This window comes from Corapipo altera, unplaced genomic scaffold (genome assembly GCF_003945725.1).
Source record: "Corapipo altera isolate COAL_440 unplaced genomic scaffold, ASM394572v1 64, whole genome shotgun sequence".
NCBI lineage: Eukaryota > Metazoa > Chordata > Aves > Passeriformes > Pipridae > Corapipo > Corapipo altera.
The window spans coordinates 12,880,724-12,906,899 of record NW_020884893.1 but is presented as its reverse complement, the minus strand read 5'-3'; the positions used below and the strand labels follow the sequence as shown (position 1 = coordinate 12,906,899).

The window sequence follows — 26,176 nt, the reverse complement described above, 5'->3', positions numbered from 1 at the left end:
AAGAACTACTGACAATGTAAGGACCTTCTTATAAGAGCTCCTGTTCCTTCCCCCATCCCCTGAAGAGCCTCCTTCTAATGCTCTTGGAATGTCACTGCAGAACAGAAACTCAAGGGAGTGTTTGCTCATCTTGCAGAGCTGCTCTGGGGCCCAGGTTTGTCTGAATTCCCATCTGACTGGGGCTCTCCTGACTGGTGCTCAGGTGGGGGAGAAGATGACTTTACCTTTTGTTTTGTCCCCTTCCCAGGGTGACTCTGCAGTTCACAGTTGCTGTGCTTTGCCTGCGGTGGCACAGCCTCACCTGGGTGTGCTGAGCATTCATCTCTGCTTTATAGGTGCTTTATTTGCTAGAAATCCGTGGTGCATATGTTCTCCCTTTTAACATATTTGATGCTGTTGTGCATCACAGGCACAAAACACCTCAAACCAATCTGGTTTATTGGGTCTGTGTAGAGAAACAGCTCTCCTGAGGAACTGGGCTTCCACTGGGGAGCAAGGCTTCAGCAGCAAAGAGATTAATGCAATCTGTCCCAAAAACTACCTGTGCCTCATGCCAAGCCTGGTTGTCACCTTGCTCCTTTTAGCCCCTACAGTTGTTCTGTCCCCAGAGGACATACAATGCCTGTTTGTTCTGTGAAGGATGTGTGTTTGTTGGGAAAGGGCCCCTTGCTCCTGGTGCCCTGTTCAGTGGAAGAGGCAGCACCAGCTATTCCTTTGTGTGTTCTTCAGCCAAAAGTGGATGGTGATGTATGGAGAGCTTGGCCACCAAAATGTGTCCATCCCCTAGGAGAGGTTGCACAGATGGTGCAATTTATGCAACTAGGGCCCATTTCAGCTCACTTTTTGCTAGTGATCCCCTTCTTCCCGGGTGTGCCAGCTGGAGGAAAGGTAGCAGTCCTGTCAGGATGTGGAGCTAAGCCAGGGGTTACAGTTGCAAGAGTCAGCAGCCGCCGGGGCAGAAGACATGTGCAGCCTTCTCATGCTCACTTTTCAAAGAGGAATAGCTAGAATTTGGTTCAGGGTTTGTAGGTCAGGTTTCCATTATACAACTGTACTGGTTGCAGCTGCTCGTGTGAGATCCAGACCCTGTTGGATGCTCCTGGTTGGGCGGGTTCCTTTCCACAGGAATTGTTCTTTATGACAAGATTTACAGGAAGAAAGACAGTTTCTCTGTTGTAGCACTAATTGGGGTGGTAATGGAGGGTTGGAGTGGGATTTGCCTCAGTCTGTGAAATGTGGGAAACACCTTGGAGCATCCGTAACAAACAGCTGCAGGGAAAGAAATAATTTTTAAAAATTTTTTCCAGGCAAAGGCAGGACTGAGAAGAATTGAGGAGGGATCTTGTACTTGATCACAGATCTAGCAATGAGGATCAAATCTCCTGGACCTCCCAAAATGGGTACAAGTGCACTTGGCACAAGTCCCACTGAGCATGTGGGTCTCTGCCCATGCTTTCAGGATGGGGCTGGTTGTGTGAGGAAGGTTATCTCCCTGCCTTAGTGAGTGAGAATGCAGCCCTCCCACTTCATTTCCCGGGTGATAAAATGGTCTGTGGTGTCTCCAGGAACAAAAGCACTTGGGTGCCTGTCCTTGTGAGGGTTTGTGAGGGCCCTGTCACCCTGGGTAGCTAGCCTGGCTCATGTTCTTGAAGGACTTGCTCTCAAAAGGTGTCTAGGAAGCTACAAGCCTCTTTTGCAGGATGTTGATCAGCAGAAAAATGCATGTTCTTGCACCAGAAGCCGCCACAGTTGCTCGGTTATACTCAGTGCTAGAGATACTGAATTTTAAGTTTAGGAGCAGGGGAGTGCTGGGTCCAGCCCAAGTGGTCAGGGCTGCATATCTGCCCATTCCTGTGCAGGAGCCTCCAACTGACTCCTCGTCCCCTGCGCTGTCACTGGGAGCCACCTTTGCCACCTGTAATTAGTGCTGTCAGCACAGCAGTGTAAGCAGCCACTTCAGCATTAATTACTTTAATGAACTTGCTAAGGTGGGTTAAGCTACTAAAGCATTTTGTTGTTACTGTAAATGTTAAAGTAAAAATATTAGACTGCGGGATGGATGGGAGATGACGCAAAGCTGGAGCCTGGCTTTCCTCTTGTCTTGATGTTCAAAGTCAGGTTATTTTAGCTAATTTAATCATGCAGTCTGTTCTCCTCAATTGCACAGAAGCAGCCATGGCCAGCAGCACGGGTAGGAGAGAGTAAGGAGGCTCTCTCCTTTTACTCCGAGGTGTAAGGGATGCAGTGAGTACAGGGCAATCTGCCCGTCAAGCCCAAAAGGTGGATGTCACTGTTCTTGCATTCTGACAGCTCAAAGGTGGTCCATGATGCTTAGGCTCTTGTAATGTTAAATATGTAATGAAAAACTCCCCAGTGAGAGGGATCTGCTGGTGAGGGAGCTCTCATAAGCAACCAGGATGGGATGCAATGGTTCATTAACGACGCTGGGTTTAGTACAGAAATAAGCAGAGTTTTCACCACTGTGGAGAGGAGAATGGTCCTGTTCTTGCTAGTGGCAAAACTTAATGGAGAATTTTAATGACTGTTAATTATTTTGCAAACTGCCATTTTATTAGGAATTGTGATATACTTTGGCGAACTGAAGCTGTTCTCCACTGGTGCAGAAAGGAAAACCAGAACTCCTCTGAGCTGCCTCTTGCTGCAGAGGGTGGGAGAGACATTTGACTTGCAATACTAATGTGGAGAGTTAGACAAGGTCTTTCATGCCAGGACAGACGATCTCTTGCAGGGCCAAAGGAGGAGAAGTCAACAGATGGTTGGGTTTGGTGATCTTAAAGGTCTTTTCCAACCTTAACAATTCTATGATTCTAAGTGGGATATATAGGATATATATCTCTCTCCTCCCTGCTGTTGCTTGCAACTCCTTGTTCTCAGTGAAGAGGAGTTGTTGTTTCGATGTTCAGAGATACTGCTCTGACAAATACAATGCTTTAAACCTGTGTAAGAACTGTAGCAATTACATATTTTTTAATTTGGTGGTTAAACTGTGTATTTTCTTCATATTAATAAGCTCATCAGGTAAATAGAAAGCAAAGGATTAAAAAGAAATAAATCAGTGCAAGCGCAGAGACTAAAGTGCTTGTTCACACAGGCTGAAACATCAGTGACCTAGCCTGAAGCACTAAGGCCAGCACTTTCTGGAGGAGACTTCCAGCTCTTTTCCTCTTTATGTTAAGTAAAAGACTCCCAGACTGCCCCAGAAGGCTGGTAGAGAAGTCTAGTAAGTGTTGAGATTCTTGAGCTCATATCCCTGGTGTGAACTGTGCCTGTGGGTTTGGACTGCAGGCCTTTCCTCCTGTGAGGGAGCATCCTTGTTCCCCTGCCAGAGAGGGAGCGGGTCTTCTCTCTCTGCCCAGCTCTGATCTGAAGGTGTTTGCTGAGTTCAGGCTCTATTGTGCCGGTGAAAGATTTAAGCTGATGGAGATGGCTTTTGAAGCAGAAGAGACACTCACTGAAAAGGAAAGTGCTGTTCCTTTCTTTACTGCGTCAAAGTGCCGGAAGCAGAGGAGAACTGGCAGCAAAAGCTGTCCTGAGTTCACGTGAGGCTGGCACTTTCTGTGGGTAGGGCAGGCAGGCATGGGGGAAGACAGCAGACTGGACTCTTTTTTTTTTTTTTTTTTTTTTTCCTTTCTGAAGTCTAAATGACCTGTCAAGCTCTGGAGCTGCCTCCCCGTGGGCCACCTTCTGAGCAGTCACGAAGCTGTATTGCATCACCCAGCCTGGGAATAATCTTCAACTGCTTGAGGTAGTGGGAAGCAGAAATCACATGGAACTTGGGGCAGAAGTTGTTTGAGAGTGTTTTCAGCTTTGGGTGGTCTATATGCACAGCATTCGACAGTGGGGTTATAGACCAACCAAGCTTGTATCACTGTGTGCCCACTTGTTTTGTGTCAAATTTGCTGCTGAATAATTACAGGTTGCAAAAGCAAAAGGGTTGCTAAGGATCGCCCGTGCTTCTCTGGTAAAGTTCATGTTGCTGCCATACTTGCATGAAAGTTTTTTCTGTAGTGTTTGCTTTTTAAAATGAAACCATATTTTCTCCTTATCTGACCAAAAAAAAAAAAAAGGAAGGGGGTGACTTTCTGCTTTTATAGACATTTCCCTTGCAGCACTGCACAGCAACGCAGCATTTCCAGTAAGAAACGGTGCTGTGGAGTAGAGGGTGATGTTTTAGCAGATTACTTGTTAAGTCCTGGTGTTTGCCCTGTGGTTTCCTGTGTCAGTGATGGTGTGAGACACATCTGGGCTGGCAGCAGCTGCTGCTGTGGCTGTGTCACACAGGCCGGGGTTTGAGGGGGCTGCACTTGGAGCGTGTCCCTACACATTGTGCTTCTGCCTTGTGCAGGCATTCAGACCTTGGCTATGTGGCACCCCATTCCATGAATCCAGTGATCCATGGGAGCAGACCTAAGGGTGTGATCCCTGATGTACTCATTCTACGCTAAAGGGAGACAAAGTGAGAGGGGGGGAAAAACCCAAACAGTGCTGCTCAGGATCAGAGTGGAGAAGGCAGTGAAACAGCCAGAGCAGATGGAGCCTTTCTAAAGACATGGGCAAGGTTAGAATTGCACAGCAGAGAACAAGAGTCTCTGAAGAGGGGCAGGATGAAGAGCAGAGGAGGGGAATGAGCCTGGTTTGGCATTGAGCTCCTGGGATGTGCTCAGCCGGCTGTCCCTGGGGGGAATTGTTTGGAATTAACTCAGGGCAGCTTGAAGAGCAGATACGTATTTCCCCTCCCCTCCACCAAAACCGCTCTTCCGTTACTCTAAATAGAAAGTTTCCTGTTTTATAATTGAGACTCCTAAAAACATTCATGCAGTTCAGGTCACCATACAGCTGCTTAGCTGAGGCCATAGGATACCTGAAATACGAGCTGAGGCAGAGGCTGTTGACTCTGGAACCTAATAATGCTTTCAAATGGCAATATGAACTATTTCCTGCTACACAGAGCATATTAGAGTATCCTCTTGCAAATACTGGCAGGCTGGCTCTGTGTGGAGTTTGAGGGGCATTGCAGTTCTGCTCCTCTGATCACCTGTTATGCTATTGTGCTAATGTAGCTGGGGAAGCTCTTCATGGACTCAAGCAGCTGCAAAAATTTCTCTTCTGACATCATTGCACCTGTTTATCTAAACACTTTTTAGGCTGTCATTTCTATTAAAGCCAATTGATTTTTTTGGTGCATTTCCTTTTTGGTACCCTAAAAGATTTAATTTCTAATAAGCTTAGTACAGACATCAACAGGTGCTGCCTGCTGCATGTCTCAGTAGGTAGATTTCAGTCCAATACATCAAAAGTTATTTCTGAACAGGTATGTAAGTGGGATCCTCTGTGCTGCTCAGATGAAAGGCTTTGATGTGTTGTCTGAATGGATTTGCATGTGTTCTCATGACTGCCAAGAAGAGTTTTTTGTAGGAAGAAAGCTTAATCTAGCCGTAGCAGGTGAATAGGAGGTGCTGGCTGAGTTATTGGCTCTGTAGGCACCATTCATCTAAGCCTGAAACATGAAGAGAAATGAGATGTGTTCCTCATCCCTCACTTTATAGTGGTGTTCCCTGCACAGGCCACTGACTTGTGTGGCTCCAACCACAGTGGGACGATTCCCTCTGTGCACCATCACACCCTAAAAGCCAGGATTGCTCTGCTGCTTGCCACAGCTTCTCAGTCATCCTTGGGAAACTTGGCCTTTGTTTGCTTAGTCCATGCCTCCCTAAGTCTGATATAATATTTTTTTCTTTTTAGGGTTTCTTTTTAATACTCTTTAAATCAGCACCATTCAAATACCTACTCAAAAATGCCTCCTAAAGAGAGAAGAGACTCTTTGGCAGCCCAGGTGTCGCTGTCGCAGGGATATTGGGGAATCTGCTTTCCTGGCCCCATGCCCACAGCAGTCCTGCTGAAGGCAGCTGAGCCCCATGTTTATATAAAACACTCATCCCTTTCAACACCCATCATCTGTTTAAAAATCATGCCAAAATGATTTATTTATTCTTCCAATAACAGATGAGAAATGGGAAACCGAGGAAGTAATCTCTGACTTTTAGTTTTGCTTTATGTGTTCAATATCTCCAGCGTGGACCAATTTCACTGTTAGTCTGATAGGAGGAGAGGATGAAGATACTTTTGAACATGACACTATATCCTTAGAAAGGTTTGTTAGATGGCAGCATCCTCTAATTTTTATTTTCCCTATTGAAATTAATTTGGCTTTATTTCTGCTGTGCCCTTTGAGCTCTGCTGCTGGCTGCAGATGGGTAACTTGCACACTTATCCAAGTAATTCCAGGTGGATGGCAGCCATTAAAGAAAGATGCTTTAGCATCACTAGCACTAAATGCATTATCAGAGCTTGAAGTCCTGTAGATGCAGAACAAGAAAAATATGGGCTGCAGAAGGGTTTGGGGGCCAGGCTGTGCCCGTCCCTTCAAGACACAGCTGTAGGAGGCTGTCCCTCTGGCATTCCTCTTGGTGCTCTGGTGCTACAGTGATGGATAAGGGTCAAAGCAGAGAGCAGAAATGGAATGACATAGACACGGGGCGGGGAGAAAGAACTGTACCCTCTCCCTTAGATATGTTTGACTTGTCGACAACTCTCACTTGCTCTCAGACTAAAACTTGTGCACAAGCCAGGCCCCCAGCTCTGCAGGAGGAGCCTGCTGTATGGAACAGGCTCCTTGGGATGAGGAGGGCTGTGCCCTCTTAAGCAAGAAGCATCAAAATCAGAAATAGATTTTCCTTCGAGAAGCAGCACTTGGGTTCAGTGTAGCTGCACGCAGCGTCCCTGCCCGTGTGAGGATGGCACAGAGCAGACGTGGCTCCGTTTGCCTCTTTCCAAACCTCCCCAATTTCGTGCATATATTAGAAGCAACATGTGTGTCCAGCTATAAACTAGGTGGGAAGCGTTTACCAGAATTTGAACCTTCCTGAGACAGATCAGTCGTGATGGGCTATCCCGGTCACTGGCTCAGCAGGCAAACTGGACCATATTTATTTTTAGGTGTACTACGTGTTTGAAGCTGCCTGAGTGTGGCATTGTGTTTTCTGTGGGGAGTTTTTTCTTTCGAAAAGCTTTAGGAAGCTGCAGTCTTTATCAATGGGCTATCAGTTGTACATTGCAAGGAGTGGAGGATAAGGCTGAGTAAGTTTATCCTGTTATTGCTCAGGATTTAGATATGCTGTAAAATGTGAATATCATTGTATGCTGTGCTAGAAAGCTGGATGCTTTGCTGGCAGGGCGCTTACAGCTTCAGTGCTGTTTTCCTGGCATTGTTTCTCCTGTGCAATAAATATCCCTGCAAAACCACAGCAGTAAACATGCAGCTTGGAAGTAGCTGAGCAGCTGAGCCCATCCTGACGTGCCTGGCAGGATGGGATCAGTTTTTCCAGACTTTTGCCAACTCTCCTGTGTGGCACAGACACCACTGGTATCTCACAAGTAATGCTGGGAGGAGTTTCTTCTGCTACACTGGGTCTTTGACCAAAGCTACATTTGTATGCAAGTGACTTACAGCAATGTGTAAAAGTCTGTGTCTTAACCCAAGTGAAACTTCATTTTATTCAGTGAAATCAGATATGAACATACAGGAATTATTCTACTGCCCTAGAGACCTCAGTGGAATAATAGCTTTTAAAGGTAGCCCTTAAGAGCCTAGTTCACCAGAAAGAAAACTAGAAGAGTTTAAATTATTTCAAAAAGAACTTGTTGAATGCAAAGGATTGTGATAAACTTGGATTTTCAAAAACTAGTGGCCTGTGTGTGTATGTAAACTTGGAGCACAGAGCCTGCTTGCCAGTATGAACAGTTTGACACTGTATATTTTTTAGGGAATCAAGACCTTCTTTCAGGAAGGTATCTGTTGGAGTTTTTTTTTTCCCTCCCTGATATCCATATCAGTTCCAATTGGCTTTTTCTCATATGAGTTATTAATACCTGAGGTGTGCAAGCGCTGGGTACAGATGGGAGTGTAAAAGTATCCAGTATTTTATGGTGTAGCTTATTGAATTAGTGGGGATTGCACTAACAAAGGCTCTTTTTCTCCATGAAGAAGTCTTCACCTGGTTTAGAAACTTTTCTGGAAAAGTTGTTTCCAGTGTAAACTCAGTGGGAAATAACACTGATGAAAAATGATAGTGCTGTAATATCTCTTCAGGTGGGAGAGACTATTCACATTGAATTTTCCTTAGGGCATTTGCAGTGCTTTTTTTACCTTTCCCCTGCTTTACAGTTTTTGAGGAGAATAAGTGAGGCTTGGACAGGCTTAGGAGGAGAGGGAGCTCCTGAGAAGTGGGTTTGCTGTTGTTGGGGAGGAGAATCTTTCTGAGTCTCCCCTAGGAGCTATGACGGAGTGCGACTTAAAACCAAGGCTGTATTTTCACAGCTGTTGTGGGAGCTCTTTTTCGTTTAACACAGCACAGATGTGAATGATTAAATATAAATTGAAGATGGATGTACATCATCTTGGCATGTGAGAGGTTCAATTATAGGCAGAGCAAGCAGAATAATGGAAAATACATTCGAGTGATTGTTCAGTTAATATAATTTGCAATGAATTATTCACAACAATTTGTTCACTCAGCTTCTATTGTAATAATTTTCGTTCCTTCATTTGCTATGCACTTGAAACTGCTTCCCACAACTTGTGCTTGACATGTAATGAAGTATATCCACGCTCCCACCTGTCCCCACCTACATGAAAACAAGGACAGAGTTGCCGGAGCTCAGCATTTTCAGCAGTGAGCTCTCTAAGAAGTTAATCGTGGTGTTAAAGTGAAGGCTGCTGCTGCTGAACACAATGATGTGACCTGTAAAAGCCTGTTCTGGCAGGCTGAGAGGGGCCTGGGCTCACAGAGGGGCTGGCAGAGGACTTTTTCCCAAGGTATACCATTGGCATATGGGAGGATTGTCCTTCCACGAGTGGAAGCTGGCAGAAGGTGATCAGCTGGTGCTGAGTGATTAATCTGTGTCCTTGGGAGCTGATGCATTTGCTTCCTACCTCTACAGCATCAGTAGTGCCTGGAGGGCGGGAGAAGGTGTTGGGCTTTGCACTGAAGTGTGTGGCACCAGCAGTGCTTGAGGAGAAGCACTTTGCATGCTCGGGTCCCTGTCCCTGTGTTGTGTTGTGTTCAGCAGCCGAGCGGGTCGGTGGCAGCGCCTGGACATGAGGGTCCAGCTTCCAGCACTGTAAAGTGTCACATTTGTGCCCCCCCTTCCCTATTCCTAAGGCACTAGAAACCCCACAAATGCACATTTCTTCTGAAGTTTATCAGAAAGGAAGATTTGTTCTTCCTGGCCCCCTGGGGGGACCTGTTCCTGGGCAGTGGCTGTGGAGAAGGTGTCCGTGTCCTCCCTCCATGTCCCTCTGCAGCCTAGAGGGAGCAGAGGGTGATGAAGCTTCTCTTTGCCACCCCTTGCCCTGCTGCTGGGGTGGTGGGTAGGAGTGGGGACTGTATTGTGCTACGAGCTTGATGGGACACTGGGTAAAAGGGGGCATATATAATAGGAAATCACAGTTCTTGGACTTTTGCCCAGCTGTTGGGATTTGTTGTCTGGAACATGAGGAATACTGAAGGCAACCTTACTCTGACTTTAGAGAAAAGAGCCAGGACTTGTTGCTGCCCAGCCCTGTGCTCCCCTGCTGAACACTGAGATGCAAACTTCAGCTTAGGACTGGTTGCAAAGGAGTCTTCATGCCATGTTTTTCTGCACTCATTGTTATTACATTCATACCTAGCTTCATTCTCTGACTTTTCTGTGCTTTTCCTTGGTCTTGTGATTGTCAGTCTTCAGTGTGTTGGGAGATACTGGGAAATATGGTGGACCTGTGTGGGAATGAGTGCTGCTGCAGAGGTTAGTGAAGAATTCAAGGCTGCTTTAGGGTAAGATAAATACTTCTCTGAGTCTTAACCCTTCAGGGCCTCTTACAAGCTCTGTCAAGCCATGATCACAGTGCCTTCAACACAAAACTCCATACTCTGTAACAAGGTGGGATTTATGCTACTGCTTTTTCCCATGGAGAGACAGCACTTATAAGGTTAATCTGCCAGCATCTACTTGTCCCAATCTCTATAATCAGGCAAAACATGATTATGGAGCTGCATGTCATTAGTACACAATGACACTTAACTGACTGAGATTGAATTAAAACCCTAATGGCAGAGCATCTGAGGTAAATAAGAGACAACCAGACCCAATGGTGAATGACTCGCCTATCACTCAGCTTGGATTAGAAGAGCAAGAGCTCGGGGCTGACCAGAAACAGCAGAAGCAGAGTCATTGAGCTGGATATATTGACTGGAGTTCAGCACTCTTATTGCTGTTAAGCGTGCAAGCGTTGGGGGTGTGAGGCGAGTGTAGGCGTGGGCTTCCTGCACTGGCCTTTGAGCTGTAAAAAACCCAGAGGCTTTGGACTCACCACGGTGGTGGATGACTTTTGTCTTTGCTGTATTCTGCTTTTTTTGCATCAGTTCCATCAAGCAGGTGTCAATGCCCTGAAATTATTTTCAGCAAATGTAAATCTGAGCATTCATTTTGAGTTGGGTGAACCAACTCTGTGATTTTAAGTGTTTTATTTCACTTTCCTGTCTTGCCTTCCTTTTTGACAATGTCAGATCAGTGGCTTCCAATCAGAATTTCACTTTGGTTTCATTTTGCCTTTCTTCTGAGTGTGTTTTCCAGATCTTTTAAATGAAGCTTCATAAATCAACACTGATGTCATTGTGGGTGTGTTTTTCATGTTGTGTTTTGGATGCCAGAAGTGCTCTGTCTTCAGGGACAGCCCTGCAATTGAGTTTCCTGTGGATGTGCTGGGGGAAGAGCTCCCTCTGACAGTGGGATAGGGATCAGAGGCTGCAGGATGCTTTGGAGTGATCAGGCTTGCAGTGCTTTGGAGTGATCAGGATTGCCAGCTCTGAGGATGGTTATTCCCCTTTTAACTCTGTCAGTGTTCCTTATTTTGCAGCTCTGGTTTCACTCAGTGCTTACATCCCTGCCATCAAATAAGATATGACATGAATATCTGTTGCTACTCTGGCCCCAGGGACATGATTATGAACCTCTGGCTTGTGTTCGTGCTGTCAGTGACATTTGAGGTAGGAAAAGCATTAGATAGTGAATTCTCTGGAGAAAAAGCAGGGAATGAGCAAGTAAACAACAAAAGATGGGTAGGGATCAAGATCTGTCAGCAGTGTTGAATTTGAAGAGTTTCTGGCATTGCAATTAATTTATATCCTCTGCCAGCTTTGTTGCTATTGCCCTGTGCAAGATCTGTACCTCAGAGCAAACTTTATTTTTCACCTAAGGGCTAACAACTTTTCATGTGTTTCAGAAATTTACATTTTAATGGAATAAATCTTATGCTTTCCCCCCAAAGCAGCAATTGAAAAATAAAGCCTCTGGGAAACTTTCTCCAAACACCCAACAGCTCAAGTGAAGTGTCCAAAGCAACCGTGGTGTATTTAGATGTGATGAGGCCCTGAATGTATTTGATTTGTCAGCATGGATAGATAACTTCTTGAGGCAAGACCTAATCCCTCTCACAGTGAGAGGAATCTCTCCTACGGCTGTAACTCAGGACCCCAAAATCCCCACTTGCCTTTGAGCTCTCCTGGGCTCTCCAGAGTGCAGAGGTTGCACTCGGACATTGCAAAGCACAAGGTAAAAATGGAGATTGTTCCAGCTCTACTGTATGAAAATGATAGATGTATTCAGTCTCCTATGGAAGGAAGTTGGGGGAAAATTGTATGCTGATGCTCTCTGCTGGATAAATCCAAAAAAGCTCTTGTCTCACTGGCACTGTGGTGACAGGCCACTGTTGAGCTTGTGTCTCCTGGAACTCTGCCCACACTGGAACACCCTGGTGGGTTGGCTGAGAGAAAGAGGTGTGTTAGGATTACTGCTCTGACTCCTCTCTGTCCTTCCCTTACAGTATGTTACTTGCTGAAGAGCAACATCAGCCCTGACCTGTGCAATGAGGATGGATTAACTGCGCTGCATCAGGTGAGGTGTGGGAGGAGGTCACAGCTCGCTGCTGCTCCGCACCATCGGGCCTTCCTGCTGCCCTCTGAGCAGACCTGTCCAGGTTAAACAGAGACACCTTCTGTATTTCATTTTTTTGCTCAGTTAAAGCAGTGAAACTTCACTATGTTGTGCTGGTAATCCAGTTTCTTGGGGAGCAAACTGAGATCAAACCCTTCTCTTTCTGTATCCCAGACGTTGTTCGGTGATAAGAAGAGCTCGGGAATCAGGGCTGGACTTCAGACGTGAACAATATTTCTCCCACCCTTTAATCTTTGTAGAAGTGGGCTGTAAACTCTTAAAGCAGATTAACTCAAGTTTAGAGACCTTGTCAATCCACAAGTTTTGAAAGTAGTTTAAATAAATGATGCACAGGGCACTTGAAGAGCCTGCTGCTGCTCACTGCAGGCCCACGGACTTCACCACTAAAATACAGATTTGCAATAGTGATGTGTAAGTCTGTGTCCTTCCTCGAAGCCTCTGTGCTGATCCCATAAGGGTTTTTCTATTCTACCCAAGGCCCGTGGGACTGGCCGTGCCTGGCAGCTGCCGCCTCCGCTGCAGGGAACAACAGTGGTGTGGTTGTCACACGCTCCGAGGGTGGAACAGACACTCAGGGGTTTTTCTGGAACAGACACTCAGGGGTTTTTCCCCATTAGTGCCTGCTGTAAATGCTTCTGACTTGGGATTTTGGATTCTTATGCAAGTTGCCTGCTCTCTTCAAAGCTGGATGAGGTGTTTGTTTAAAAATGCAAACTAGCTCCAACAAGAACAAAAGGTCCCCACCACTACCAGCAGCACCTCTCCAAAGAGATGTTATCCTGCACACAGAGACATGCTGACAGCCTCTTTCAGTACCCAGCTAGGTACTGAAGCCATGGAGAATCCCATCTTGCCCACTCAAGGATCGGTTATTGTAAAGGTGCATTTGGGAGTTAAGCTGGGAGCTTTACATCCCGTAGAATTAATTGGATCTCTGAACAGAGAGAAGCCCCTAAGCAAACAGTATTGCCCAGTACCAGTGGCTTCCACTGAAGGGCTCAATTACACTTCTGTGGTAACTTCGCTGTGTGACAGGAACGATTTTAACCTCACTTCCATGTACAAATAGTAAACAGAAATAGAAATACATAAAGGATCCTTGTCACTCAGTTGCTAAAATGCTTGTTGTGGGTTGGAATTCAGCCCCATTAGTGGCCCATACTGTGTGCTGAGCTGTGAGTCTCCTGCGTGGGTCAGCAGTAACACACAGACCACAAACAGGCTTCTTGCACAAGAATGAATCTTATGTGAATCTTGAGTGTCTTGATCACATGCACATTCATGTCAAGATGTGAGCACAAGGTGGATCAAAGAGCAAATTCCACCTTCTCCAAAGGGAAGAGGCTGAGGCTTTTCTTGCTGGCTGCCTCTGGGACTATGCTGTAAATGCAGGGAGAATGCTGATCTTTTTCAGGAAATGAAAGGTGCCCTGTGAAGTAGCTCATAATTCTAGGAATCCAATTTGCACATCTTCAGATAACTGTGGTAGGTAGTGGTGAACTGTTGAGAAGACTTTTACTAATCACATGCCAGTGTGTGGGATTTTCCCTAAGAAAAGGGAATGTCAGCTTGTCAGCTCATCCCTTGGTATGTGGTTAAACTGGTTACATTGAATTTCTCTTATGTTTTCTCTTGAATATGGAAGACCCAGTGGAATAGAAGCTGTGAGCATACTTGCTGTTATTCCCTGCTGGTTCTGCCCCCACACCAGAAGGCCCTGTAGGACACCAGTGACCTCTGGTCTGCCCAGTGTAGGTGTTCTGCATGGTGCCTTTCTGACCTGCTGCTGTTTAACTCTTGTTGCCAAACAGTGCAGGATAAAGTAGGTCTCCACATCCAGGTACGCCTTTATTATTTTACAGCTGAATAGATATAAGGCCTCATCTTCCCAAAGTCTAAAAAACCCAATCTGTCTGTATCTCTTCCTCACCAGTGCTGCATAGACAACTATGAAGACATAGTCAAACTTCTCCTCAACCATGGAGCCAATGTCAATGCCAAGGACAATGAGCTGTGGACTCCATTGCATGCAGCAGCTACATGTGGTCATATCAACCTGGTGAAGATCCTCATCCAGCAGTAGGTGGCTTTTTGTCTCTGTCCTTTCTGTAGATCTGATTCTACCACAACTTCTTGTGGATGGAAACCGAGACTGTTCAGTACCTTGTGAGATTGCAGCAGTGCTGATTATTCCCTGCTTTCAGGCTATTCGTGGGACTCCTTCCTGCTTGGGGGAGAAGGGGGTGGAGGAGGAAGAGCAGAAAGGCTGAGGAGGCAGAATAAAACCCCAAGTGGCTTGGCTCAGTTTCATGAATTTTCTGGAGACTGGGCCAAAATTTGCTGCTTTTTGCCTGTATTTTGGTGTGTCTGCGTGTGCTTGTGAAACCATGGTCACTGGGTGGGTAGAAATAGGAGCAGCCAGCAAGGGTCCACCTCTTCAAGCCCTTAAACACCACTTCAGATCTTCCAGCCCCAGTCAAGGAGACACTGCTGTAGGAGGGCAGCAGTGTGTTTGTATAGTTCAAATACCTGGGTGAACTTTGTGACCTGTCTTACTGGGTCGTAATTAATAACCAGTTTGCTTCCTGTAGTGCATTGGTTCCCCAGTGGTGACACAGGTGCTTGCACTGGACCTTCCACTTGATTTCACCAAGGCTCTAAAGCTCAAGTGTTTGCCCTAAATCACAGGTCTTTTCTAGACTTACCAGCAAGGTGGAGGAAGCCAAGTGTGTTTTGAGTTGTGCCATTTGGTGAGCACTTGCTGTGAATCCTACCTGGAACAGATAGTTCTGGCTCTGCATAGAGCCCTCTCCTCCATTTCCCAGAGTGACAGTGCTTTGGAAGTGTTAACTTGCTGCCTTGCACGGCAGTGTCTGCTGCTTCTCTCTCAGGGAGGCAGACTTCTCCCTGTGATGCTGTCATCTGGGAGATGAGTGTTGAAAATTTGCCCCTTCTTTGGCTGTAGAGTGAAGGAGAGAAGAGGATGCAGTTGGACATCCCTTAGAGGATGGTTCCACTTGGGTTAGGAAATTTTTGGATGGGGGAATAAAAATGGAGCAGATGTGGACCAACACAGTGCATTACTGACCCATGAAGGAGGTGTAGTGTGCTGCCTTTCATTCACTTCTGGAACTAATCTTCCCCATTCATAGCTCCTTGGCTTTGCTTCAAATCTTTCTTATCTCATATGTGTCTTGGTGGCATTTGGGCAACTATTAAACCCCTGTTAGTTTTTCCTAAGCATTTATCCCAGTATTTGGCACTGCCTGCTCTAGGATGTCTGAGGTCTTTTCTCATGTAACTGGGTTTCCTCTTGCAGTGGAGCAGACTTGTTGGCAGTAAATGCAGATGGCAACATGCCGTATGACCTCTGTGAAGATGAGCCAACTTTGGATGTCATTGAGACTTGCATGGCCTATCAAGGTAAGGAGATTGAGTTCACGTAAAATACAAAACCGGGTCAATGTGGTACTAAAAATTACCTTGTTTGTCAGCCTTTCACTGGCCTCTGGAGAAAAGCAGAGAGCTGCTGCTGGCATCATTTCTTGGAACCTGACTCTTGGAACTAGACTCAGAGTCTAGTTACTCTGATTCCTAAAGATCATGAGGGTGAAAGACAGCAGACAGGTCCCCTCAGCTCCATATCCTCTGAAAAGGGTGCGAGATCATATCAACCAGGATCATAAGTCTGATTTTACTCAAGAAGTGGAGATAAAACCCTTTCCAACTCTCCTCTAACTGGAATTTTAACAGGGATTACACAGGAAAGGATCAATGAGATGCGTGCTGCTCCAGAGCAGGTCATGATCTGTGACATTCATGACATACTTGCGACTGGACAAGACCTGAACAGGACTGATGCCCAAGGTGCTACGCTGGTGAGTGAAACTGCAGCAGCTTCAGTTTTGCCTTCGTTCAGCCCAGAGGTTATGAAATCTGCCCTGGGGCAGGAGTTATACAAAATCAACATGTACAAGTCACTGAGAGGAGAAATCCCACAGTGAGGAGTTGCAGAACATAAACATCTGCTAACCTCCAGGGAACTGGGACTGAAAGACCTCCCAGTGACCTCTTGCTTCTCACTAGTCTTGTAGATTGATCAGACTCCCACAGAAGAGACGTGAGAGTCCTCTGGTTTTCATGGGAGCAGGATCTGGTGTTGGGAACTCTGGAGAGCTTCTGCCTCCTTTCTGCTTTGCATAGCATCTGGCTCACAAGGAGCCAATGGCTGCTGTGTTTGCTCAGGTAGGATGGCATCGGCCCCTGGCAGAGGAGAGGAACCAGGACAAGTGTAGAGCACAAAGCAAGCTGCCATCTGATTTGACTGGACAGGTACCAAGAAGGCTGACCAGTCCTAGTCCTGTTCCCTTCTTTTTCACCTGCAAATGTGTTTCTTAAATCATTGCTTACAGCAGTCCCAGCTTAGGGGAAATTCAGTAATGAGGTCATATGTATTGGGAGTTTCATACAACCTTGGTCATTTGATGCTTGGGTCCAGACCTAACTGATATACAGGCACTTTGTTCATTTGTTTGATGACCGTGCCGTGGCATTCAGGTTTCTTAATCTAACTGTCACCTTTAGCATATACCAGAAGCGTAAGAGGAGGGCAGGCTCCCTCCAAGATAACCTTGGATGACTGAAGCTTTTATTGCAGCTTATTTTTTCAACACCTTTTTCCCTTTAACAAGGATTATATACATAACTTTAATCAGACCTCTTGGCTTCCCCTTTTGTATCACCCCAAAGTGATTCCCTGCTAATTCATGTGACCTCTAGAAGGTATGACTAAGTGGCATAAAATTTATGTAGAAATTAATTGAGTTGCCAGAAAGCATCAGAATTTATTTCCAGATGAGGGTTTAACTTTGTGTGGTCAAATCCACATGGAATTTTTTTGAAAATAAGCTTTAATTCTCCTTTTCAGCACAGTTGAAATAGGAGGATCTTTGGGTGCAGTTAATCCCTTCAGACCAGTGCATAGGTCAGTGTTTTGGTCAGATGTGCAACAGCAGATGGCAAATATGAAAATCTTCAGAGACATTAAGTTGGGGGACTAAAGGAGACTGTTTCTGATGTCTCCGAAGTGGTGGCTGTAGTTGGAAGCCAATACCTGAAAAATCATTCCCTTAACTAAAAGTAGCAAAGTTTTAAAATGTTTTTGATTTTCAAGTGGTGAAAATAATAATAGTGTGAGTGGAAGTGCAATTGCATGGAGAGAGTCCTGACTAAAGCAGGCTGTAAATTTGATTAAAAAATCACATCCACAGCACTTCAGTGGGGAAGAGAAGACATTCTTCTGGCGTGAGAAATGCAGGGTGCACAGTGGATGATGTACTCCATTGCAGGCTTGCATTTTGATTGTGCTGTTCCCCTGCAGATTAGGAAGCACTTAAAAACCCTTGATTTAAAATGTGAAAACATTTTTTTTAACCCATATAGGTAAGTTATTTTAAGAAATATTGAGCAGTTTCCTCTCCAAACAGAATTACATGCAGGTAATACTGAGTTTTAGTAACAGGAACAACCTGCTTTTGACCTGGTAGCATCTGCTAAATGTGAAATGTGCTGCCTGTTCAGCTTTAGGCTCAAACATTATTCAAGAAAATCTGCTGAAACTTGGTCTATAGAGCCATCCATGATCCTTGCAGGTGGTTCATGTTCTGTTCCTTATCTCCTAGCTGCATATAGCTGCAGCCAATGGTTATCTGCATGCAGCTGAAGTCCTTCTGGACCAGGGGGCGAGCCTGGACGTTAAGGACTGGGACGGCTGGGAACCTCTTCACGCTGCTGCTTTCTGGGGACAGGTAATGATTTCGCTGCAAGCCTCATGTATGAGGGTGACATTTCTTTCTGCCTGGACAAATTGTGTAGTACTCTGCAAATGGAAGAAATCTGTGCTGGGGCTGGGCTCTCTGGACAGCATCAGAGGAGGTCCTTTGGGTTCCAAAAAGAACTGGTTGCTGAGAAAGTTCAGACAGAGTATGTCTGTCTGTGCAGGTGAATGGTAGGAACATTGTTTAAGATCACACACATACGAGAATAATTTGAGGCAAGTTGAGCACACATGCCATTGCTTCTGATCTTATTCCAACTTTTCAGCTTTGGGAAGGAAAGCCTAAATTGCCTAAAATAGTTCTGTCAACTTGACTTTCTCTCTTTCCATTCTTTAGATGCAGATGGCTGAGTTACTTGTGTCCCATGGGGCTAGTTTGAGTGCCAGAACATCTTTGGATGAGATGCCAATAGGTGAGTTTACTAATCTTAAAAAAAGAAATGCCTAAGAAATGGCTGGAGTCTTCACATGGTGCCTTCAGAAGCATTAACGTAATTTCTTGAGTGTCTTTAGAATCAAAGTTTCAGTTACTGTAACTGGGACTGAAGTTTTGAAGCTCCTGCTTTACTGCTTCTCAAAGTGTTTCTTCCTGCACATAAAAACAAGGAAGAAGGCATATCTCAAGCACCAAGTCTTTCTCCTGTGTGTTTCCACTAGTGTCATCCCTCTGAACCTGTGCTTGGGAGTCTCCCTGCTGAGTACAACTGTAAGACATGGGTGTCTTAAGTAGGAAGGCACAGTTAGTAACATGGTGTCAATGGTACCACATGGGAACTGTCTCATTAAGGGCTTGGTCTGTGTGTGCCATAGATCTGTGTGAAGAGGAAGAATTCAAAGTATTGCTTCTGGAGTTGAAACACAAACACGATGTGATCATGAAGTCTCAGATGAGGCATAAATCCTCCCTGAGCCGAAGGACCTCCAGCACGGGCAGCCGGGGGTGAGTTGTGCTCTTCCTGCAGGTCACCCAGTGTGCGTTGGCTTGGCCACCCAGGGGTGGTTGCAGAGCACCCTGTGGTGGGTGTGTAGGACCCCATCTGTCCTTTCTGAACAAACTCTGAGAGGCAGAAGCTGACTTTGGTTGCTCAAAGCAGAGCTCCCTTGAAATGTGGCTGTTTTACTAGAAAGAGAGGCTATTTCTTGGGGGGGAAATGGCTTTGCACTGTTGTGGTTTAATAACTGCTCCGAGCAGAGGACCAAGTGGTGAGAATTTACTCTATTAAACCACTGGGACTGGTGTTGGACAGTCAGTGCTTCAAGTGGATTAACTTGAGCTTCTCAATAATAAAATGGCATGGCCAAGATACTGTGCCCAGATGGAGTTTGCACAGGTCTTTATAAAACATCTACTAGACACCAAAGCAGTCCTGCAGACCACAAAACTCCCTAAACAACCCGTGGGCCATTCCTCTATATTTTTACTCCACTGGTTGCAGAGTAGATCAGTCATTGAGCTGTATGAGCTTTAATGCAGATCTGCAGTGCTACTTTAAAACTCCTTAAAATTCCTCCCACCTTTAATATCCTCACTAGTGCCTTTGCTTTGCATGGGTGCCAGGAAGCTAAATCCATGTTCCATTCCAGAGGGAGAGGCTGTGAAGTGTGAGGCAGAGGTGAGAAGGATTATGGAGTAAGGGGAATTGTCATGTCCTGCTCACAGCTTTGATGCCCTTTGTCCCTGTCCCACAGGAAGGTGGTGAGGAGGGCCAGTCTTTCGGACCGAACAAACCTTTACAGGAAGGAGTGTGAGAAAGAGGCCATCGTTTGGCAGCAGCTGGGGGCAGCAGAAGAAGGAAGAAACTCGGGTTTCATTGGAGAAATTGGGGAGACTCGGTCTGACCAGGAGAATACAGACCCTGTAAGGAATGTCTTCTCTGTTATGGGAGTCACTGGGGGGGGCTGGTAGTGCAGGTTCAGTAGCAGTGGGTGCCCTGGGGTTGAAGGTGGCTAAAAAATTTGTAGACCTCATCCATCAGATGTAAGCAAAAGACCTAATTCTCATTTGGCATAAACTGGGATAACCCTCTCTAGTGGAAAGACTGTTTTGGATTTACAGCTGCATAAATAGTTTTGAGATAAGGTCCTGGTGAACCAGAGATTCTGAAAAGATAGTGTGTGCATTTCTCTTTATAGCTAAAAGTGGTAATCACAAAAGAATTGTAAAGTTGCTTTGCAGTTACTTGTTTTCAATTCAGTTACTATCATATTATATTAATATGCTTATCTATTTGTTATTTCTTTTGTGAGTCCTTCTGACTTAATGTTCCATGTACCTGGTTAGGGCTCACAGCATTATAGGGTCCCGTTAGTGGGTGAATTCAGTGTTTGTGCTGCAGTACCTGTCTGGTTGAGAGGCTGAATGGGAGTAGGCTTAGGAAGTTGTCACAGGGATAAACCCTGCTATGGGGGACAGTGGAAGATGCTCTTCTTTCATGTCTTCTTCTTCCAGAACTCAGTGCTGGAGAACTCCTCCCTCCTTCCGGAGTTAGCAAACAAAAGCACCCAGTGTGACACTGAGATCCCACTCCAGAATGGACTCATGGCATCTGCCAGCCCTTACCAGTACACCTTTTCCAACGGGGACGTTTGGAGCATGCACGCTGAGCCCAGCAGTAACCCTGGCCACGTGCTGCCCTACGGCAGCCCTGGGCTCCCCGACACCCAGCAGTTCTGGGGCACCTACAAGGAGCACAACCACCAAACGCTCTCAGAACTGAAGAGGCAGCGGGCTGCAGCCAAACTCCTCCAGCACCCTTTCCTCAGCACCCACTTCAGCAGTGGCATGGCAGGAGTTGCTGAGAACGTGGGTGAGGCCAAGTCACACTTAATCGAATCCAGGACTTCTCCCTACAGCTCAAATGGGACCTCAGTGTATTACACAGTGTCCAGTGGTGATCCGCCCCTCTTGAAATTCAAAGCTCCCATGGAGGAAATGGAAGAGAAGGTGCACGGGTGCTGCAGAATTTCCTAGTCTTGTCTGTGTCTCGCCCCAGAGAAAACAAGATGTGAGTGGGCTGGTTGGATCTATCTCAGCTGCCAGGTTGTTTGCTTTCCAAAGGGAGAATTTAGTTATGGACATCCTGACTGTGGCAGCCTCGTTCATCCTGAATTGTACTTTACCCTGCCAATTACTTACATTGCAGCTGAATGAGTAATGCAGGTGGAGCAAAGCTTTTAGGAGAGGAAGGGATGCACATCAATATGATGTAAAAAGTCTCCCTCATCTTGCTCCCAGGGGGAAAAGGTATCATGCACTGCCTCCCCATCCTTCGGAAGTCATGAGATGCCTTGGAACAAAGAAAGGATCTGGATTAAAATCTTTGCATATGAGCCTCTTGCTGCAAGTCACCAAGGGGCTGGAAGGTGACAGTTCAGACCTGCATTTTCACCCTTGGGTGATGCACATACCTTGGAGGGGAGGTCAACCCCCACATGGGGTTTGCAAGAGTGGACAGAGCTGTTTTCCATTCAGCTGGATCCAGCACTTCCTGGGCCTGAGCAACAAGGAAGTGTAGATGCTGTGCTGAGGAAGTTTGCAAGGTATTATCTCCTTGCAGTGACAGCTCACCATCAAGAACTGTGCATTGGCTGGGTCCTGTTCTGCTCATATCAGCTCGTCACTGCAGGCTGCCTTCAGGTTTGAAGCAGAACTTTTCCTGGAACAGGATTCACTCATAAGGCTTTAAAACTGATGTTGCAATAAGGGGCCCTGGCAATAGAATTTTACTGCAATAAAATACTGGCAAAGGTCTATATTGGGATAAGTAATTTAAAAAAACCTTATTTGTACTATTTAGACTCTTAATTTGTTAAAACTGAAAAGACTTTTGTTGATCTCACTTTCCTATTGATTCTGTTTGTTTACTCTATATGCTCAACACAGATAATAGGGGCCGTATGCTTTGCAATCTGATTTTTTTTCTGGATTTCCAGAACCACAGGGCTCGAGAGGAGTGAGGAGGAAAGGCTTGTCAACACTAATCTAGAAATGCCATGAAAGCATTTCTAATCCCATAGGTATGATGACACTTGCATTAACCTGCAGTCTTCGGCTCATAAATAACTGTTAAACCATTGCTATGGTAGTTCAGTGTTGCAGCAGGACAGGAGATTTTTTTTTTTGGTCTGTTTTCCAGCTCCCATGCTGAAACCACTTCCACCAGCAGTGGTTAGCAGCTGTCAGCAGAAGGTTTAAATGCCTCTGTGTCTGAAGGAGTTGCCTTGCACCATGCCGTGCTTAGCAAAGCCTCTCTGCTGTGGATCCGCTGGCACACCACACTGTGTTTTGATGCACTCCATGTGAGCTCTGAGAGACCACCTGAGAAACACTAGCATGGGCTTCTCAGCAAGTTCAGGCTTTGTGTACCAGGGGGAGGTGAGAGGAGAGTGCCCCATGGGACACAGCTCCGAGGAACTGGCCACAGTTCAGTTGTATCTACAGCAGTAACTGTAAATCTTCAACCTCTTTTCTACACAGAGGGGCTGTTGCACATGTAACTCTTTGCCTGCATGAATATTTGTCTTCTTGGGCAGCTTAAATTCCAGACTCTGAAGATATAAACCTGTTTGGGTCTCTGTAGGCTGTCAGTGGATTCAATCCAGCTCGTGTACTTGTACTTCAGCCAAGCAACAGCAAATGCAGCTTCCACCCATCTTCTTTTTATTTGGCAGCTGTTAGACATCGATATTACCCTTCACATGTACATTCCCTCTGTGGGAATCCTCACAGCCTTAACTTTTTTCTAGGGTATAAAGAGTTGACTTAGGCTGCCAGTGACTGTTAAATTCTACCCTCTGCTCCCATCAAATCTAGCCCATGGCTGGGGCTGGATATATTACAATACAGGGCTCTGGGCTTCTCAAGGCAGCAGCGGTGGCTGTGCGTCACCACCACAGCCACACTGGGCAGGAGACACTTCTGGACCTGTGAGGTCATTACCAGAGTGACAGTTTACTCTTTCTTTCCTTACCAGTCTTAGGAGCAAATAAGAATATGGCAGCAGCTGACCCAACTAATTTAAAACTTCAGTTCTGTTAAAGGTAGGGTTTGAAGCATTCAGAGAAGTTGGGCTTCCTCCATTGTTGAAATACATATGCTAAATATGAGACCTAAAAATACTTCTTGTACTTGACTTTAAGGGATTTTTGAAGTCATTCTCTAGTAGAAAGAGGATGATTTGGTAACTGGAGAGACTTTACTGAATCTGTGCATGCTTAACAGTGGGTCGTCTGGTTACCCTGAGTAAATTCTTCTGTGATAACACCAAGTGTGGCCTGGCTATAATGGAACATAGGGGAGATGATCTTTCAGGTGCCTCTCTTCTCCCACAGTGGTGAGGTTTGTCTCTCCACATCCATCCTAATGAGATTTTTGAATTCTCTGTAACAGATTTTGGTGCCGCTCTCCACTGGGTTGTAAATGGTGCAAACTCTGGGCCCAGAATTGCCTTCCCTCCCAGCGAAGGAGGATTTGGGCCCTTGTCCTTCTCAGAGCAATTCTGTGCTATCAACTGTGTTGAATCCTATCTAACTCCAAGGAAATGAAAAGGTGATTATGAAATGCAATAGTATGAAGTAGTTTAAGGCTTACTTTCACTGAGAGTTGCTAAAGCATTAAAACTGTGGGAAAACAGTTAATTTTAGACTAACAGCTTTTTTGTTTCCATTGGTATTTCACTGTAGGAATAAGGCCTTTTATTGTAAAATTTAGCAATGTTACAACAACAGCGGGGGTTTGATATCTATGTGTTTTAAAGGGCAGTAACCCAAAGGTTGTAATTGTTCAGACTGTGCAAAGATATGAGAACATGAATGTATTGATGGATCTATTGCAAGCAGAACTCCACAAGAATAACCCTTTTGCTCACCACATCTTCCTGTGTGCTGAAGTCATACTATTTCTAACAAACAAACTGGTTGCTGAGAGCAGCTTTACATTCCACATTGAAAGACATTTTTTATATGGAAAAAAAGGTGTCTTTCAAAATAATGTCTCTGTCAGCCAAGAAAGTCACAGCACTGAAATATTACATAAGGGCTTAAGTTCCACTGCTGGGATCTGTTTGACATCAGACCTGGATTTGTGATGCGATTTCAGCCCACTTAGTCTCACTTCTTTGGTGCTCCTGAATCTTAAAAGCTTCCCACTTTTGGGAAGAACTGACTGTAGCTGATGTGATTCTGTGCCATCTTGCAGGTGTGGTTGAAGAACCACGTGGATGAGGAACTCCTGGTAGGGAAGGAGAAGAGCATGTCAGGGCAAAAGCGATAATGACTTGGTGCAATACTCAGTGGAGGCAATGAATTCTGGAGTTTATTGAGCAGAGTCTTATTTCGTGGGATTGAAATCACTTACAAGCTCCCAAATGCATTACAATTTCTGTATAGTGCCCTTTTGCTTCAGTCTTGGAGCTCTGATTACCCAAATCTTCTCTGCTGAAACTAGATCAGCAATTCCATAGAAAAGGGACTATCGTGTAACCAGGAAAGCAATAGCACTGATCTCCAGTGAGCCATGGATGAACTGCTGGAAGGTGTTCTCCCTACACCTGGGTATTTCTGTGCCTTATCGTGCTTGAATAGGTAACCCATCTCTGGAAGGTTTGTGGTGACTATATAGTGTTGTTCTTTAACTTTAGACTGTTTGCAAGGGGATAAAAGTTCACAGCATGCCAGATTTTGACATTATTATTTGCTCTTTCAGTTTCTCTTGTGATCACTACTTCTCTCTTCCTAAATACACTAAAGGAAATGACAGGGTCTTCATTCTATTTTAACAAGTCATGTTGACTACTTTGTATTAGTTGTCTACAGGCAGAATCCAGAACACACTTGTAGCAGCAAGGTCTCACCTCTTATTACAGAATACAGCTAATATTTACTTCTTTTGTTCTGTTTTGCCTGTGACTGTACAACAGAACATTGTCCCTGGTTGTTCTTTCCCCTTATTCTACTGTTTTCATGTTGGCCAAACTGGTAATGGACTTCTCATTTCCCTCACACAATTCAAGTACCACTGGGCTCTCCAGGCAACATCTGCCATGGCACAAGTACAACCTAGAATATTTTGCTTTATTTCAGCTGTGGAAGCTGTAGTAGAGGAGACTCTGCTCAAGATACCTGTTCCCAAAGCTACACCAATGCAATGATCTCCACCTGCAGCTGAAGGAGGGTTAGGGATTTTAAAACAGTGCAGATGCAGCCTTAGTATTGCCACTGCTATGTCTTCAGCCTTTAGATTGCAGTGTGAGAGTGGATGCAGGAATGTGGATAACCCTGGTACAGCTTGGCAGGGCTGCTGTGTGTACAGGACATTAACAGATGATGACAAGCCTTCTGCAATAACTCATAATTCCGTCGATCAGTAGTAAACGATGTACAAATAAAACTTGATGAAATGTATTTTATGTGAAAAAAAAAGTAAGAACTGTATATTGTATTAGCAGCTTTGTGTATAAAATGGCATTTTGGCAATCAGAGTCTAATATATTTAAACTTTTTTTAAAAAAGGATATTTGATATTTATGGAATTGACTTTATTGCTACTTGTAAGTATGAAGATGGTTTAACATACTGAAGCAATGCATAAAATCTTAAACTTTATGTAAAACTCATGCCAAAAGGGTATGTCTGACAGTATTAGCACCTGACTCAGTGTCTTTAATAGATTGAATTTTTTAATTTAAAAATTATATTAAATTTCTTTTAATAATACAAAAATGCCACTGAGGTCTTTTTAATCGGTTTACGTTTTGGGACTCTGCTATATGTCTTGCCTCTCTCTCAGCTGTCACTGCAGCCAGAGGATATCTTGGAAGAGTAAATCTGGGCAGTGGGTGAGTGTAGCTTTTTGTTTCAGCGAGTGCGGGTCTCAAGAAGCGTTTGGACAACGCTCTTGAGCGTTGCCACACGGTGGGATTCTTGGGGTGTCCTGTGCAGGGACAGGAACTGGACACTGCTGATGCTTGTGGGTCTCTTCCACCTCAGAATATTCTGTGAAGTAGCGGTAAATCGTGCTGGGGACAAGCGGGAGGGCCAAAGCTGTGCCTGGCTTTCCTGGACTGGGACATGCCCGAGGCATTAGGTCCAGCATTTGTTCAAGTGCATCATTAAGAGGGTCCTTCTCAGGGGGGTTGATTCACGCGAAGGCGAAGGCGCCCCGGAGGGACGGCAGGGCTGTGTCCCCAGCGGGGGAAGTCCCGCGGCTGCGCTTCCCGGCCCCGGCCCCGCTCCCGCCGCATTCCCGGCCCCGGCCCCGCTCCCGCC

The 26,176-nt window shown here is 45.4% G+C and overlaps 1 protein-coding gene across 3 annotated transcripts in view; it reads left to right on the top strand.

Annotated features, from left to right (window-relative positions):
* The window catches only part of PPP1R16B (protein phosphatase 1 regulatory subunit 16B), a 56,799-nt gene extending 31,191 nt beyond the window's left edge, over nt 1–25,608 (top strand). For all 3 annotated transcript variants that reach the window (XM_027646150.1, XM_027646151.1, XM_027646153.1), the window contains 9 exons: nt 11,945–12,015; nt 14,009–14,154; nt 15,395–15,498; nt 15,829–15,953; nt 17,757–17,882; nt 18,249–18,324; nt 18,722–18,851; nt 19,601–19,769; nt 20,361–25,608. In XM_027646150.1, the coding sequence (XP_027501951.1) occupies nt 11,945–12,015; nt 14,009–14,154; nt 15,395–15,498; nt 15,829–15,953; nt 17,757–17,882; nt 18,249–18,324; nt 18,722–18,851; nt 19,601–19,769; nt 20,361–20,882 (1,469 nt within the window). In that variant the 3' untranslated portion in view covers nt 20,883–25,608. The remainder of the gene's footprint in view (nt 1–11,944; nt 12,016–14,008; nt 14,155–15,394; nt 15,499–15,828; nt 15,954–17,756; nt 17,883–18,248; nt 18,325–18,721; nt 18,852–19,600; nt 19,770–20,360) is intronic.
* The last annotated feature ends 568 nt before the right edge of the window (nt 25,609–26,176 follow it).